Raw genomic sequence first — 17,830 nt, forward strand, 5'->3', positions numbered from 1 at the left:
AGCCCCTGGGCAGACTCTCAGGAGGTCACCCTCACCTCCAGAGTGGGGCCTGTGTGCACGTGCACGGAGGACAGGAGCAGCTGGATGAAGGCTGGCGGGAGGTCCCCAAGGGAAGAAGGATGGGGCTGAAGCATTAGTTCTCCAAGTGGCAGGGCTGGGCCTGTGGGCGTCCTTCTCAGGCTGTTGGAGCACAGCCAGATCCGCCCATCTGAGCACACGCCCCCCCCCCCCCAATCAGGTCTGCCCACCTGTGCACATGCACCGCCCCTCCCCACCCCCCCCCCACCCCCCCGCCAATATGAGAGCCAGGCACCAGGGGTAGGATGTCCACATGTCACGCTCCCTAAGCTCAGAGCCCCTCCAGGGTGGGAGGGCAGCTGGCTGGGGTATCCCAGCAGCAGAACCCCCTGACCCCAGGCAGGAGGGTCCCACACCCTATTCCCAGGCTCTGCTCTGGCTGCACCCCCTCCCCAGAACCAGACACACAGCTGTCCAGAGCCTGCCCTGCTCCTCTCTTCGGGCACCAGGGATCAGGACTTCCTTGCCCAGGGGCCTGGAGTGAGCCTCCGGCACCTGTGGGGACAGAGGGGGACACGGGGGGGGGGGTCAGAGGGGGACACGGGGGGGCAGAGGGGGACACAGGGGGGCAGAGGAGGGCAAAGGGGGACACGGGGGCAGAGGAGGGCTAAGGGGAGGCAGGGAGGAACAGAAGGCAGCAGAGGGGGGCATAATGGGGCAAGGGGGACAGAGGGGGGCAGTGGGGACAGAGCAGGGGTGGGGGGTAGAAGGGGTAGGGGGTAGGGGGGCAGAGGGGGGACAGAAGGCAGCAGAGGGGGACACGGGGGGAGCAAAGGAGGGCAAAGGGGAGGCAGGTGGGGACAGAGGGGGGCCAGAGGGCAGAGGTGGGCAGAGGAGAGGCAGGGGGGGCAGAGGGGCGCAGAGGGGCGATGGGCCTGAGCCTGCAGTTCTACCCCTGTCCCCAAACCCACGACATCAGGGCTGCCGGCACATCAGGCCAGGGCCTCGCCCTCTGGGGTGACATTGCCCATCAACCCCAGGCTGCCAGCTTCTTCCCGACTCCCCCAGCGACCCCCTCCCCTCCTCCCCCACTCCCGTGCCTTCTGGGATGTCACTGCCCTCCATCTACCTCTGCTCTGCATTCTCCCAGGGCTTGGAGGTGACTCAGCCCCTCACCATTTCCTGGAGCAGAAGGGAGGCACCTGGGCAGGTGAGACACATCCTGGGGCTGAGCCGGACTGAGCCGGTATCGTCTGGAACCGTGCTCTGGCACAGCCCGGTGGCCGGGCCCCAGAGAACGTCGCCCCTCCCCTGCTGAGGCCCAGGAGTGAGGGGCGCTGAGGTCCAGAAATACAGTGGGCCCGGGGAGGGGGGAGGGCACAGGCGGCCCCTCCCCCACAGCCGCCCTGCTGTTTATCCCGTGCACCCCCTCCACAGAAGCCAAGCTCCGGGGGGGGGGGCGGCACTTTTGCCACCACCAAGGAGGGGCCATCCACAACAGTGGCGCTTAGCGGCCCCGTGGCACCTGGAGGAGGGAGGCTCCCACGTTGCCCTTGCTCCCCCGCTGCAGAGGACCCGGCCTCCCCTCCCGACCCTCCCCTCCGGCCCACCTGGCCCAGGGGCCTCCTCCTGGCACGTTCCCTTCCCCCTCCTGGCCCCACGGTACCTTCCGGCCTCCACCCCCGCGTTCACCGAAGCCCCGTCGCGGACACCGCTGGCCTCCAAGGTGCCGACCCGAACCCTTCAGGGACGGGGCAGCGCGCGGCCGGCCTGCGCACCCCCGGTGGTCTTCCCGCCCGCCGCCAGCTCCCCAGCTCTCCGTGGCGTCCCGTCTGGTCCCCTGGTTATAAACACCCAACCGTGGAGCTGAATGGAGGCCGCAGGCCCTGGAAATACGACAGATGCCACAGAACTGTTGGCTTTTACTGGTCGATTCCGTTTGTGTGACTTTCCCCTCGGCGAAGAAAAACACGAAACGGAAAAAGGTACACACCGTCGGCTATTTTCTACCTGGGTTGTACCTCCGGTCGCTTCTCCAGAACGCTCCTCAGCCCCGAGCTCGTGTCTACCCCCCTTGCCCCCCGGTCTGTGGCGACCTCTCGACCCTAACGCCAGCTCCTGGTCTCCACCCCACTCCCTTCAGCCTCGGCCAAAAACTGGAGTGGCCTCGCCTCTCCCTGTCCGGCACCCCACGCCCCAGGTCGCAGCACACGCTGTTCCCCGAACTTCAGAACATGCGCAGAATCTGACCGCTTCCCGCGGTGTCACCTCTTGTCTGAACGACTCCAAAGTCCCCTGAGCCTGTCTCCTGGCGTCCACCCCACCTCTGTCGGCCGGGGACTCTCCCCAAGAGCCGCAACAAGGCCCCGCGTGCACCGTGCCACCGGTGAGCCCGTCCCCCACCCTTGGCTCTGGACACACCGGCCCCCCTGCTTCCCCTTTCAGCACACGAAGCCACTGCCCTGGCCGGGGCCACCCGCCTTCCGGGGGAGCCATCTCCCCTCCTCTGTGGATAATTCCGGAAACTCCGGCACTGGGCAGCCCTTTTTCTGACCCACCTTTCCCCGCGTCCCGTCCTGGTGGCACCCTCACGACACCCTCGCCGTACCCCAGGACCACACCCTGACCTTGGTCACTGCCAGTAACCCCACGCTGGCCACCTCAGCACCTGCGCTCCCCCGCGGCCTGCCCCGACGCCAGGGGCCGCCGGTCCGTTGGCTGCCCCTCTCCCCACAGCCCCGCGGCCTGTGCCCCTCACGTCCACATCGTGTAGAGCCCATCCCTCCACCAAAGCCTGTGCCCGAAGAGCTGAATGTTCTAGACCAGGGGAGGCCTTTATGGAAAACTGCGGTCAGTGGTCAATGTCAGCTCTTAGCACAGGAGCAGCGACGCCTCTGGACCCCTGGCCCCGGGCAGGCGTTGGCCCAGCACACAGGAACCAGGTGGGCAACAGGGACCCCGTCCTCCACATATCGTCCCCGAGCTCTTTTCACGGACGGCTGCCTCCAACGAGGAGGTGGGCGGCTGCTCCCCCTGCTCACGTGACCTCCAAGGGCATAAAGGCCCAGCACCCCCTCTGCCCCCTCGGAAGGCAGACCTTAAAGTCCGGGATATTCAAAACACCTGCAGAGACAGGAACGATTTTAAAGTGACCGCAAATGGCCAGAGAAAAACTAAGACCCAGGAAGGTATTAAGTTTACCCTCAGGCTGATCCTTGGCGGACACCTTCCAACAATAAATAAACAGATAGATGACGGAGGGATAATAGATAAATAAACAAAAACAATGACGAAACCCTGGGACGAGGGGAGAGTCTGATCTCCAAGCTCCCACCTTATCGGAAAACAGTCACGGGGCAGAGACACAGACACGCAAGGCCATTTGAAGGAAAAGATGAACAAAATATGTCCCCGACAAAGATTCTGTAGCAGATAAATTACACAGACGCAAAAACCAGTTTTAAATGTGCTCGAGGAGCTAACGGAAAAGTGTGGAGAAAGCCAAGAAAACGATCTACAAACAAACGGGGGATAGGAATAAAGACAGAAACGGTACAAAGGAACCAGAGAGGGACGCGGGGGTAGAGCCGAGCAGCGGGACCCACGGAGGCTGCGGGGCGAGGACCACATGGAAAGATCAGATCGAGATGCTGTGAGCAGAGCCTCAGGGGTCAAGCGACGGGCGTGGGGGCTTGCGGGCGGGGGCAGGGACGCGAGCTGGGGACATGACGCCGGGAAAGTACCCCAGGTGCAGGGAGCCGGGAGCTTACACATCCACGAGGCTCCTGAACACCGCGGCCCAACAGCGCGACGTCCAAACCCAGACTCGAGGGCCGTGGAGCGGGACAGTGGCCACGGGTCACTTCCGACACGTCCCCAAATAGATGAGGAGCAGGCTTTCTCCTCGGAAACGTCAGAGGCCGGAAGACCGTCAGCCGATATGTACAAAGGGCTCAGAGGGAAAGGCCGTCAACCAGGAATCCTGTTTCTGGCAAAACTGTCCTTCAAAAGTGAGGGAGAAATCCAGACCTTCCCAGCTAAACGGAGGCCGAGGGAGTTTGTGACCAGACCTGCCTGCAGGTGAAACGAAAGGACGAGGCCGGACGGAAACGAAGATCTCCGGAGAAGGAAATACACGGCGATTATAGAAGCTAGTGCTGTTAGACACTGGAAGGCATTCAAACCACGGTTTTCTACAGAATTTGAGACTAATTCATTTAACGAAAAAAACAATTATCAAAGTAAGAGTCAGTGTTACTCTAACTTTGGTATTTACCCTAAGTCTTATTTTCTACATAAGAAACTACTGCATTTAAAATTTTTCTCTCAAAATAAATAATTTAAAAGAGACAGCATGGGGGTGGGGGGAGCGGCAGAGAGAGGAGAAGGGAGAGAATCCCAAGGAGGCTCCATGCTGTCAGCACAGAGCCCAGTGTGGGAGTGGAACTCACGAACCACGAGATCATGATCTGGGCCAAAGGCAAAATCTGGGCCAAGTCGCTTAAGTGACTGAGCCACCCAGACGCCCTTACAGCACGTGACTCTTGATCTTGGGGTCACGAGTCTGTGTTCCACATTGGGTGTAGAGATGACCTTAAAAATTTTTAGCAGGCGTCTGGGTGGCTCAGTCGGTTAAGTGTCAGACTTCATTGAGCTCCGGTCATGATCTCACGGTTCGTGGGTTCGAGCCCCGCGTCGGGCTCTGTGCTGACAGCTCGGAGCCTGGAGCCTGCTTCGGATTCTGTGTCTCCCTCTCTCTGTGCCCCTCCCCTGCTTGTGCTCTGTCTGTCTCTCTCTCTCAAATATTAATAAACATTAAAAAGAAATTTAAACAAAGAATACATTAAAAAATTTTTTTAAATAAAATAAATACAAAAAGAAGAATGACTATTTATGCCTCAGGGCACACGGTGCACCAAGAGGTAAGACCGTGGCATCTACAACCACGGGGTGTGGTCCAGGCCGAGTGAAGGAGCAGTTTCTGCGTGTTCCTGAAGTTCAGCTACTGTAAATTGGATCCAGGAGGTTATAAATTTCGGATGTTAGATGGAATCCCCATGGCAACCACAAAGAGCCACAGAACATACACAAAAGGGAACCGGGAGGGACTTTCAACACTCGACTACAGAAGCTCAACGCGAGAGAGGACAGGGACGCGGGAAGTGAGGGACAGCAAAGCCATAGGCCACGCACAACGGGACGAGCGCGAGCCAGACGGCAGGCCGTCCTTATCCACGGGAAAGGTGAACGCGGGAAGCTCTCGGATCCACAGACAGGGAACGGCGGGCTGGACGACAGCCCGTGGTCCAGCCACGTGCCGCCTGCGGGAGGCTCGGCCGAGGTGGAGACACAGCAGGGTGGCGGTCAAAGGCGGGAAAGGAGATTCGTGCACACAGCCGCCAGGAGGCTGGAGCGTCTCGCGGACACCAAACAGACTCGAAGTCAGAGCAAGGTCCCAAGGGACAAAGAAGGACGTTGCACGTTAATAAGTCCTCGGTGTGGCCAGAAGACGTGACACACACTCACACCTCGTGCCGCACCGTCACGACATACGAAGCAAAACCCGGCGGAGGTGAAGGGAGAAACAGCCTCGAATAGCAGACGGGGGGGGGGCTCGATACCGCGCTCGCGGTAACGGACGGCAAAGTCCGACACGGGAAACGAGGACTTCACACAAACGGCCAGATCCAACCACACGCGCCGGCCGACCGGGACGCGTTCTGGCCTGGTGCCCACGGGACGCGGCACGGGACCGACCCCACGTGAGGCCGCCTGTCGGTCTCCTACGAGGTGTCCTCTCTGGCCGCGACAGGGCGGATGCAGTTAGAAGTCAACACAAGGAAAAGCGGAACGTTCACCACTTCGTGGAAGCCACACACTTTTACGAGACGACCAGTGGACCAAAGAAGAAGCCGCAAGGGAGGTGAGCAGACACTTCGAGACGGGGGAAGGCGAAACACCACAAAACACGGGATGCAGCCAAGCGTGCCAAAGGCGGGTCTGGCGCCGCAAACGCTGCCGTTAAAGCGCAAGGAAGGGGTCCGGTCCGCGGCCTAACGGACAACGGACGGAGGCCGACAAAGAAGAACAAGCCAGACCCAAGGCCGGCCCGAGGGAGGGGAGACTGGAGCGAGCTTGATGACGGAGGGAGTAGAAACGCAGGAGAGAAAGTCAGCGAAACCGACAAGAGCCGGCTCTTCGACAAGAACGGCAGTTGGCGAGCCTTGAGCCGGACGGACTAAGAAACACACTCGGGCCACTAAAATCAGACTCAAAAGCGGGGACGCTGCCACCAGAAATCAAAGGGTCCAGGAGACAGCGCTGTGAACAAGGTCGCCGACGACGGGGGAACCAAGATGAAGTGGATAAATCCCTGGAAGGGGAAAGGCCGCCAAGACGAACCCGTGAAGAAATGCACGGTGTACACGGGCTGGTAAACGAGTCGGGAGCCCCCCTCGGGAACCACCCCCCCCCCCCCCCGAACAGAGCAAAGTCCCGGTCCCAACGGCCTCACCGGCGAGTCCCGCCGAACGCTTCAAGGACACCCCACGCCGGTCCTACTCAGACTTCTCCAGAAACGCTGAGGAAGAGGGAGCGCGTCCCAACTCCTTCCAGGCGGCCGGCATAGCCCCCATACCAAAGCCCAAGGCGCCGGGAGGAGATCGGGGACCGCCACCCCTCGTGAGCGCTGATGCAAACAGACCACGACAGCGCACGCACGGACGACGCGCCCCGAGGGGCCTCGCGCCTGCACCGCGAGGAGAGCTCCCCACGACAGGCCGGCAGGGGGGCGCGGCCCCTGGGCAGAGGGGGAAAGACCCACGCGATCGTCCACCTCCACGGACGCGGGATCGGCCCCTGGCCGGCCCCTGGCCGGCCCCACGCGGTCATCACGGCACTCAACCAACCGGGAACGGGAGGAGCCACCTCCACACGGTCCCCGCCGTCTCTGGAGAGCCCACGGGGGACGTCATGCGCAGGGGCGAGACACTGAGAGCTCCTCCTCGAGGAGCGGACAGGCGAGAAGGCCCTCGCCACCTCCATTCCACACCGAACTGGAAATTCCAGCCAGAGCAAGCAGGGAGAGAGAGAAGGAAAAGGCACCCACGGCGCAAAGGGAGCAGCAAAACCGTGTTTGCGTAGGACGTGGTCCTGCCACACAGAAAACCCCAAGGGCTGCACGAAACAGCCGTCGGAGCAAGTGAATTCAGCAAAGGAGCGGGATACAAAGTCAGCACATGGAGATCCGTTGCATGTTTATTTTCATTTATTATTTTTTTAATTAAAAAATTTTTACTTTATTTGAGAGAGAGCACAAGTGGGGCAGAGGCAGTGCAGACAGGTGCCCCTAATTTTTTTTTAATTTTTCTTTACGTGTTTATTCATTTTTGAGAGAGAAACAGAGAGAACCAGCTGAGGAGGGGCAGAGATGGGGCGGGGGGACACAGGATCCGAAGCGGGCTCCACTCTGACAGCAGTGAGCCCGAGGCAGGGCTCAAATTCAGGAAACGTGAGATCATGACCTGAGCCAAAGTCTGATGTCACCCAAGTGAGCCAGCCAGGCGCCCCAGTGGGCTGCATTTTTACACCCAATAAGCGATCTGAAAGTAACTTACAACAGCATCGAAAACAATATAATACCTAAGAAATAACCAAGCAGATAAAAAACTTGCAGGATGATAATTATAAAACATTGTGTGAAGAAATGAGAGATGTAAATACATGGAAACACATTCCATGTCATGGACGAGAAGACTTGAAACTGTCAAAATTCCAGGGGCGCCTGGGTGGCTCAGTCGGTTACGCGTCCGACTTCAGCTCCAGTCAAGATCTCACAGTCTGTGAGTTCGAGCCCCGCGTCGGGCTCTGTGCTGACAGCTCAGACTGGATGGAGCCTGTTTCCGATTCTGTGTCTCCCTCTCTCTCTGCCCCTCCCCTGTTCTTGCTCTGTCTCTCTCTGTCTCAAAGATAAATAAAAACATTTTAAAAAAATAAAAAAAAAAGAAACTGTCAAAATTCCATATGACCCAAAGCAAATGTACAGACTCCACCCAATCCCTATCAAATTCTGAATGACATATTTTGCAGAAATGAAAACCCATCCTAAAATTCATATGGCATTTCAAGGGACCCTGAATAGCAAAAACAATCTTGAAAAAGGACAACCAAATTGGAGGATTCACACCTCATGATTTCAGAAAGTAATACAAAGCCACCATAATCAAAGCAGACATAAAAACAGGGCAGCTGAGTGGCTCAGCCGGTTAAACGTCCGACTTCAGCTCAGGTCATGATCTCACGGTTTGGGGGCTCAAGCCCCGCGTGGGGCTCTGTGCTGACGGCTCAGAGCCTGGAGCCTGCTTCCGATTCTGTGTCTCCCTCTCTGTCTGCCCCAACCCTGCTCACACTGTCTCTCTCTCAAAAATAAACTAACATTGACATTTTTTTTAAAAAAGGAACAAGAGAGATCTTTCATAAACCACCTAACTCCACACCTCAAGGAACCAGAAAAAGAAGAACCAAAGAAGCCCGAAGTTAGCACAAGGAAAGAAATAACAAAGAGCAGAGTGGAAATGAATGAAACAGAGATGAGAAAGACAATAGAAAGATCAATGAAACGTACAGCCACTTTGGGGGAAATACAAGCACAACTTGCAAACCTTTAGCCAGACTCAACAAGAAACACAGAGGGGCAGCGAGAGGACTCAGATGAGATCGGAAACGAAGAGGAGTCGTGCCACTGACACCACAGACACACTGGGGATCACAAGAGACTATTAGGAACGACTGCACGCCAGCAGGAAACTAAAACATCCCCGGGAACGTACACCCTACCAAGACGGAGTTGTGAAAATGTAGAAAATCCGAACCGACCCGATGACCAGCAAGGAGACTGAATCTGTAATCGAAGACCTTCCAGCGAAAGGTGGTCTGGCTGGTGGATTCTACCGGCATTTGAAGAAGAAGTAACATCGATCCATACCAAAACGGAGAAGAGGGGAGAACACTTCCAAACTCACCTGATGAGGCCAGCACCACCCTGAGGCCAAAACCAGACAAGGACGGCCCAAGAAAAGAAAATCATAGGCCGATATCCCTGATGAACACAGATACAAAAGCCCTCGGTAATGTATCTGCAGACTGAACTCAACAACGCACTGAGAGGGTCACATGCCCCAAAAGAGTGGGATTTACTCCAGGGATGCGGGTTTGGATCAAGAAATCGATTCGAGGGGCACCTGGGTGGCTCAGTCAGTTAAGCGTCCGACTTCAGCTCAGGTCACGATCTCGCGGTCCGTGAGTTCGAGCCCCGCGTCGGGCTCTGGGCTGACGGCTCAGAGCCTGGAGCCTGCTTCCGATTCTGTGTCTCCCTCTCTCTCTGCCCCTCCCCCGTTCATGCTCTGTCTCTCTCTGTCTCAAAAATAAATAAAAAAACATTAAAAAAAAAAACTTAAAGAGAAAAAGAAATCGATTCGAGCAGTCAGTCTCCCCTTTGCTGTCCCGTCCACTGCTGGCGTGTTCAATAAACTTGTATCGCCTTAAAAAAAAATCAACTTGACATCTGCAAATCAATTAATGTGACACACTGCATCCATGAAGTGCAAGATTAAAATCGTATGATGATTCCAATGGATGCAGCAAAAGCGTTTGACAAAATCCACAATCTGTTTTGATAACCACCCTCAACCAAGCAGGGACGGAGGGGACGTGCTTTAGACACGCTAGAGGCCGCAGGTGACAACTCAGAGCTCATATCACGCCCAACAGGGGGATGCTGAGAGCTTCTCCTGGAAAATCGGGAATCAGACGAGGAAGCCCAGCGTCTCCACTTTTGTCCCACAGAGTCCTGGGTGTCCCGGCCAGAGCAACCAGGCGAGACGGACATACAGACAGCAGCTCAGCCGACAAGAAGCGGAACTGTCACTGTTTGTAGATGACACATCATGGAGAGAGGACCTTAAAGCTACACACACACACACACACACACACACACACACACACAGCCGCTGGAGCTGGTAAATGAATTCAGTGAAACTGCAGGACACAAAATCACTGTCCAGAAATCGGCTTCTACACACTAATAACAGAGCATCGGAGAGAGAAATTAAGAAAACAATCCCCCTGACAAGTGCATCAAATAAAACCCCGAAGAACAAACTTCATCAAGGAGGCGAAAGACCCGTACACTGAACACTGTAAAACCCGAGAGAAAGCGGTGCCTGGGGGCTCAGTCGGTGAAGCATCCGACTCCTAGCTTCGCCTCAGGTCATGATCTCACGACTCGTGAGTTCAAACCCCGTGTCAGGCTCTGTGCTGCCGCATGGATCCTGCTTGGGATTTTCTGTTTCTCCCTCTCTGCCCCTCCCCGACTCACACTCTCTGTCACAAAAATAAATAAACATCAAAAAAAAAAACAAAAAAAACAATCTTAGGGGCGCCTGGGTGGCTCAGTCGGTTGAGCGTCCCACTTCGGCTCAGGTCACGATCTCGCGGTTCGTGGGTTCGAGTCCCGCGTCGGGCTCTGTGCTGACAGCTGGGAGCCTGGAGCCTACGTTGGATTCTGTGTCTGTCTCTCTCTCTGCCCCTCCACTACTCACACTCTGTCTCTTTCTCAAAAATAAATAAACATGAAAAAAAGTTTTTTAATCTTAAAGAAATAAACTGAAGACAACACAAATAAATGGAAAGAGAGTTTGTGCCCGTGACAGGCAGAATTAATATTGTCAGAATGTCCACAGTACCCAAAACAATCTACTATTCAGTGCAATCCCTATCAAAATTCCAATGGCATTTTTCACAGAAATAGAGCATACAGTCCCAAAATTTGTATGGAATCACACAAGACCCCAAATAGCCAAGCAATTCTGAGAAAGCAGTGGGACACCATCCACCTGCAAAACTTCTGCCCGGCACAGGAAACCATCCACAAAATGAAAAGACAACCCGTGGAATGGAGAGAATATTTTCAAATCAGATCTCGGATGGGGGCTAATGTCCAAAATATATAAAGAACTCATACAACTCGACAGCAAAACAAAACAACAAAAACCCCAAAGAATCCAAGTAAAAACTGGACATTTCTCCAGCGAAGGCACCCAGATGGCCAACAGGCACAGGAAAAGGTGCTCGCCATCACTCAGCATTGGGGCGCCTGGGGGGGCTCGTCGGTTAAGCGTCTGACTTCGGCTCAGGTCACAGTCTCACGGTTGGTGGGTTGGAGCCCCGTGTCGGCCTCTGTGCGGACAGCTCGGAGCCTAGAGCGGCTTCGGATTCTGTGTCTCCCTCTCTCTCTGCCCCTCCCCCACTTGCATTCTATCTCTCTCTCAAAAATAAATAAACATTAAAAAAATTTTTTTTTTCAAATCACTCATCATCAGGGAAATGCAAGTCAGGACCACAGTGAGATGCCACCTTGCACCTGTCAGAATGGCCACCGTCCAAAAGACGAGAAGGAACAAGTGTCAGTGAGGATGTGCAGAAAAGGGAAGCCTTGCACCGCTGGTGGGAATGCAGACTGGTGCAGACACTGTGGGAGACACTATGGAGGTTCCTCAAAAATTAAAAATAGGAGTACTGTAACATCCAGCAACTCCACTTCTGGGTATTTACCCAAAGGAAACAAAAGCACTAACTCAGAACGGCATCTGCACCCCCGCGTTCACTGCAGCATAATTCACGAGGGACAAGACGCGGAGGCAGGTAAGTTTCCGCTGGTGGACGAGAAGACACAGAAAATGCGTTCACATACACATTATTCGGCCATAAAAAAAAAAAAAAGAAAACCCTGCCATTTGCGACAACATGGATGGACCTTGAGGGCGTGGCTAGTGAAGTAAGGCATACAGAGAAAGACAACTACTACCCGTGAAATCTAAGAAAAATCCCCTGAAGTCATAGATACAGAGGCCAGATCGGTGGCTCCCGGTGGGGCAGGTGAAACGGGTGAAGGGGGTCCAGACACACAAGCTTCCAGGTGTAAGACAGTAAGACCCGGGGATGTAAGGGACAGCGTGGGGACTGTGGTTAATGACACCGGATTGTATAGGTGCAAGTTGCTAAGAGAGTAGATCTTGAAAGGTCTCCACACGAGCAAAAGCTGTAACTGTGTGGCGACGGACGCTAACTACTGTGGGGGGGCCTATGGCAACACACACGATATCGGATCGGTATGTTGTACCCCTGACCCTAATCGAATGCTGTGTGGGACTCACATCTCAGCTTTAAAGGATTTTTGTAAATGTTTTTTAACGTTTATTCATTTTTCAGAGACAGAACGTGAGCGGGGGTGGGGGGGGTGGGTGGGAAGAGAGAGAGGGAGACACAGAATCCGAAACAGGCTCCAGGCTCCGAGCTGCCAGCACAGAGCCCGATGTGGGGCTCGAACCCACGACCCTGGGATCATGACCTGAGCCGAAATCAAGAGTCAGACGTTTAACGGACTGAACCACCCAGGCGCCCCTATTTTAAAACCATAAAAGGAAAGGGGTGCCTGGGGGGCTCAGTCGGTTAAACGTCTGACTTCGGCTCAGGTCACGGTCTCACGGTTCGTGGGTTCGAGCCCCGCGTCCGGCTCTGTGCTGACAGTTCGGAGCCCGGAGGCTGCTTCGGATTCTGTGTCTCCCTCTCTCTCTGACCCTCCCCTGCTTGCACTGTTTCCTTTAGTCTCTCAAAGATGAATAAATGTTTTTAAAAAAAAATTTTTTTTTTAAAAGAAAGAAGGGGGAGAAAAGCCTGTCCCAGCCACTGTCCTGGGCCTGATGGAGAGCAACAGACGAGAAAGCCCACACCCTCCCCCTGCACCCCTGGGCCTGGCCAGGCAGGGGCCTGGGGTGGGTACTGGGGGCCTGGGCGAGCTGGGACCGTGCAGCCAGCTCACAGGCATGGGGAGTAAGTGAACAGGGGACATGCCTGCAGGGGGGCACCTGGTGCAGACCAGGGCTTAGCAAACACAGCCCAAAGCTAGCAGCAAACCAGGAGGGTACCAGGGACAAGGTCGCCCTCACCCCATCCCCCGCCCCACATGCAGCTGGAACGCGGGCACAGCTCACAGACCCGTGTGGAGGGAGAAGCCAGCCCGGGCCCCTTCTGGTCAACCCAGAAGCCCTGTGTCGGCTCGGGGGCCATCTTGGCCACGTGCATCTCCCCCGGCAGGACAGGCACCGCGGCTGTGCCTCGCACGTGGGGAGCGGGTGCAGTCTGGGGAACAGGTGAGGGCGGTGGCTGCGTCCTGAGCAACCACTCCTTGCCAGCAGCACCCCCCCACACACACACACACCGGACCGCTGGCCTGTGGCCTCGGCACAGAACCAGGTATGGAAAACAGCCTGCAGGTTCCCCTAGCCAGTCACACAGGGTCCTCACGTGACCCAGCGATCCCCTCCTCCGTCTCCACCCCCCGGACTTGAAAGCAGGACTCAGAGACCCACCCACCCACGTTCATGGCAGCCAAGAGGTGGAAGTCACCTAGGTGTCCACGGGTGGATGACGGGACAAAGCGTGGCCCATCCACACAAGAGCAGAACGTGGTCCCATAAGGTGGATGACGGAGGACCTGAGGCTGAGTGGAATAAGCCAGCCCAAGACAAACACCGCGTGACCCTGCTCCCACACGGTCCCGGGGTCATCAGACTTACAACACGGGGGGACACGCACCGGGACCCGCTCACACACGGTCCCGGGGTGGTCAGACTCCCGGACAAGGGTAGACGGTGGGGTCGGCGCTGGAGGAGCGGGCGGGGGTCCGTGTTTCAGAGTGACAGGATGAACAGAGCTCGGGAGACGGACAGTGGGGACAGCTGCATGATAACGAGCAGTACCTCCTGTCGCCGAACTGCATACTTACAATGGTTGCAATGGTAGCTCTTATGTTATCCGTGTTTTACCACAACAACACCATGTTGGCTAACCCAAGACTCAGGTGGGGCTGCCCGGCCCACTCCTCAGCAGCCCTCCGCCAACCACGCGCCCACCCAGGGGACCCTCTCCCAAACTAGGCCACATCCCGGAAATTCCTCCCCGCCAAGCTGCTTCTGTCCTGGCTCACGGCGATTCCGATTTTGGAAGACTCGCCTCTCCCTCGAGGCCTGGCAGGGCTGCGGGAGGGGCTCGTGCTGAGGTCACCTGAGAGGCCGTGCGGGCACACGCCGGGTCCCGGCTGAGCCGCGAGGACCCCCAGGTCAGTCACGCCCAGACCCTCTGGGTCCTGGCTCTGGAAAACGTGCGTGGGGCAGCCCAGAACATCCGCTGTCTGGCCCGGCACAGAGACCCCCGCTCGCTGAGCCGCCCGCTCAAGCCAGAATTGGTTTTACCTGGTGCCTCAGGAGTCTCTGCTCATCAGAGTACCGCAGAATGATGGCCCACGCCCAAAGCCAGTTGAACAGCTGAGAACCCCAAGTCCCTCCAGGGCACCGGACCCGAGGTCAGGACTTGTCCCGACTAGGCAGGCAGCTTGGAGGATGTGCGGGCCGCCCCACCCCTCCAGATGGGGCCCCCACCCGGGCCTTGCCGAGAAACGGATGCAAACACACTTACTCCCCCAGGCCCGTCACGAGAAACGCTTCTCTGGAGGCTGTCAGCCGGGTCCCATGTTCAAAGGTGGGGGGTGGGGGGGGGGGGGGCGGCTGCTGGGGCAGGTAACAGGGAGGGAGGGTCTGGGAGCAGGTCCTGTGGGGGCTGCAGGGACTGCCCCCTCCCAGGAGCCCTCACACGACCAGCCGGCCAGGTCTGCCCAAATCCACCGCAAGGCCCCCCACCCCCACCGGGCCAGGTGTTGGAGGCGGCCCAGGCCCGCCCTGATGTCCTGCTCTCTAGGGCCCAGGCCTCGGGGACCCTTGCCCTGGCGATGCCCTGCTCCTGGCTGTGGTCAGGACAACCACGAGCCGGTCCGTGTCACCACAGAGTGGCCCCCAGTCGCCCATCTGGGCCGCGGCAGCACCCCACGGTGGCTCAGAACCTGGACAGACTAGGCGGCTTCATCCAAGCAGCAGGGACTGTAGGCGAGCATTCTATGGGGATCACGAGGGAGGAGGCAGGGTAGCAGGCCTCACCCCTCCACACACCCCTGGAGCAGGGGGGAGGCCAGGAGAGCGGGGGGCAGGGCTACAGCATCAGGAGACCTGCTCTGCCTTTGAAGCACCATGTCCCCCGAGGCGGCTCAAGTTTCCAAGGCCTCAGTTTCCCCAGCTGTGAAACGGGCTCCACAAGGCTGCCCGACAGATCAGGCAAAATGCCGGTGTCGTGGACCGATTTGTGGGTCGATTCTGGAAGATGAGAGGCTTGGCCCAGTGCCAAGGAGAGCTGGGCTTGCAAGAACCCACCACTCCAGAGCCCCGCGTGCCTGCCTCGAGGCGGCGGATGCCAGCTGAGCGGGTGGGCGGGGCAAGGCAGTGCCCACTGGAGGGGAGGGGCCCCCCCGCAGGGCCCAACAGGCCAAGGAAGCCCCCTCTCCCACCTACAGGCTGGGGGCCCCGGAGGTAGCCGGTGGGGGGGGGGGGAGGCTCTGGGTCCAAAGAAACTGCTTCCAAGCACTGTGACCAGGAAGGACGGGGCCCGACCCCCCCCAGCCCGGCCCCCAGCCCACGTCTGAGAACATCCTGGCTGCCCTTTCTCAGCTGCCCTCTCCCCGGCAAGGCCAGCTTTCCTGAACAAGTGGAAATACGGGTCTGGAAGAGGGAGGGAGAGCGTGGGGTGAACCAGCCCAGCTGGCGGGGGCAGGGCACAGTAGCTATGCCAGTGCTGCCCCCACCGCACCACCAGGGTGGGCCCTGCGGCTCCCGAGCTCAGGGGGCCGGGAGAACGGCCACCTCAGGCTGCTCGGCTTCTGGAAAGGCCTGTCGCTGCCTCCCCTCTGGGGCACTCAGGCTCCAACACTGCCGCTGACCAGCAGATTCCCAGGACCTGGGGCTGCCAGAGACGCCTCCCGGCCTAGCGGGTGGGCGACAGAGGGGAGCCGGGGACCGGGTCCCTTTGGGAGTGCCCAGGACGCACGTCTCAGACTGGTGTCTCAGGACGAATGCAGGCCTTTAGCCTCCCCATGGGGCGCTAGCTTTGTTCTGAGGAGCTCAGGCTAGAAGCCCCCAGCAGAGCGTCCAGTGTCCCCCTGGAGTGCCTGGGGGACAGCGCCTGAGGGGGGTCACCCTCCACGGAGGCGGGGAGCAGGTGAGCCTCTAGGGGCTGTTCCTGCCCCACCCCCACCTTCAGCGAGGCCCAGGGGCTGCTGCCCTGGGCTCAGAAGCAGGTGCCGATGGCCTGAGGGCACAGCCTGTCTGTTCCCTGTCAATCCCAGGACAATTAGCCCCAGGAAGGGAGGGGAAACTACTCAGGACTCTGGCACCTTGGAAATCACCCCAGAGCAGGGGCCACCCAGGAGCAAAGTCCAGGAGATGCGGGCGGCGGGGAGGATCCGCGCAGGTGGATGGACTGCGAGCTCATTACAGGCCGCACCTGCCCCCTCCCCCGAGCGCCACCTGGACTGGCCGCCTGCCCAGCGCAGCCGGGCACCAGCGCGGGGAGAGGGGGGAGCCCTTTCCCACCCCACCAGCTTCAGGGGGACCCAGCCGGTCCTTGCTCCCCTGCCCCCTGATCCCCCGGCGAAAGGGTGGCTCGAGGTGGGGGCCATGACGTCACCTCTAGGTGGCGGGGAGCCAGGTGGACCCCCCCCCCCCCCACACACACACCCACGCACAGAAGCCCGCGGGGCCGCCTGGCCCTTTCCCTCCCTGCAGCCGCTCGCCCGCGCGATTTCCTCTTTCTCTGCGGAGCCGAGGTTTCGCAACGCGGCGGCGGAGGTCTGGGGCGGCGGAGGTCCGCGGGTGACAGCGAGACACGCAGCCTGGGGCGGGGGGAGGGGGTGGAGGGAGACGACACAGCCTCAGGCCCGGGGCCGCTGGGAGGCGACGTCCGGCTCCGTGCAGGTGCACTCCGGGCCCGCGCCCCCCAGCCACGCAGGCGCCGCAAGCAGCCCTCCTGCCCACCCCCCCACCCCCCACGCCCGGGGCCGGCATCCAGGCCGGCCCCCACCCCGGGCCGCACCCATCCCGGCCCCGCACCCTCCCCGGCCCCGGCCCCGGCCCCGCACCCGCCCGGGCTCCTGCCCCGCACCCACCCCGGCCCCGCACCCGCCGGGGCCCCGCAGCCACCCCGGGGCGCACCCGCCCGGCCCGCACCTACCCGGGGCGCCGCAGTCGGCGCAGCGCGCGTTCCCCGGCCGCTGCAGCAGCTCCAGGACCGCCCTTCGCCGCTCCTTGGCCATGGCCGCGATGCCGCCCGCCCGCGATGCCGGGGCCGGGCCCGGAGCGTGCGCCCGCCGCGCTAGCGCCCCACGCAGGCCGCCCGCCGCCCGCGGCCCTGCGCCATCCTGGGCGGCCTCAGCCCGCGCGCCGGTTCCGCATTCCTGCCGCCCGGCCCGGCTCCGCCGCCGCTCGTGTCGCCGCCGCGGCCGCCGAGCGTGTGCCGGCGCGGGGCCCGGGGCGCACGGCGCGCTCTGCTCTGGCCGGCGCGGCCCGCGGGCGGCCCCCAGCGGCGCGGGCGGGCGGGCGGCCTCCTTCCGCGCCCGCCCCGGGCCCCCAGCCCGCGCGCGTGGGGACCAGCCTGGAGGTCTGCCCGCCGCCCACGCCCATCCGAGCACCGCGTCCCACCCGGGAGGAGGTGGTCAGAGGGCACCGGCGTCAGCGGGCGCTCAGGCCGCAGAAGGGACAGGACACCTGTCACCTTGCCGGTCACCGTGCCCGGGATAAAGCCCCTCTGGCAGGAGGCCAGGGACCCAGGAGTGCAGGTGAGGGGAGATAGAGGGGACAGGTCACAAAGGTGTCCC

At 59.4% G+C, this 17,830-nt stretch overlaps 1 protein-coding gene across 2 annotated transcripts in view; it reads right to left on the reverse strand.

Moving 5' to 3' along the window:
• The window catches only part of ADAP1 (ArfGAP with dual PH domains 1), a 53,027-nt gene extending 35,629 nt beyond the window's left edge, over positions 1-17,398 (reverse strand). Inside the window, exon 1 of one of the 2 annotated variants that reach the window (XM_058711016.1) lies at positions 17,188-17,398. In XM_058711016.1, the coding sequence (XP_058566999.1) occupies positions 17,188-17,269 (82 nt within the window). In that variant the 5' untranslated portion in view covers positions 17,270-17,398. Of the gene's footprint in view, positions 1-1,147; positions 1,234-17,187 lie in introns of those variants that run through there. The other variant, XM_058711017.1, reaches the window with a different exon arrangement.
• Positions 17,399-17,830: the final 432 nt, after the last annotated feature.

The sequence above is a fragment of the Neofelis nebulosa genome, chromosome 18 (genome assembly GCF_028018385.1).
Source record: "Neofelis nebulosa isolate mNeoNeb1 chromosome 18, mNeoNeb1.pri, whole genome shotgun sequence".
Classification (NCBI taxonomy): Eukaryota; Metazoa; Chordata; class Mammalia; order Carnivora; family Felidae; genus Neofelis; species Neofelis nebulosa.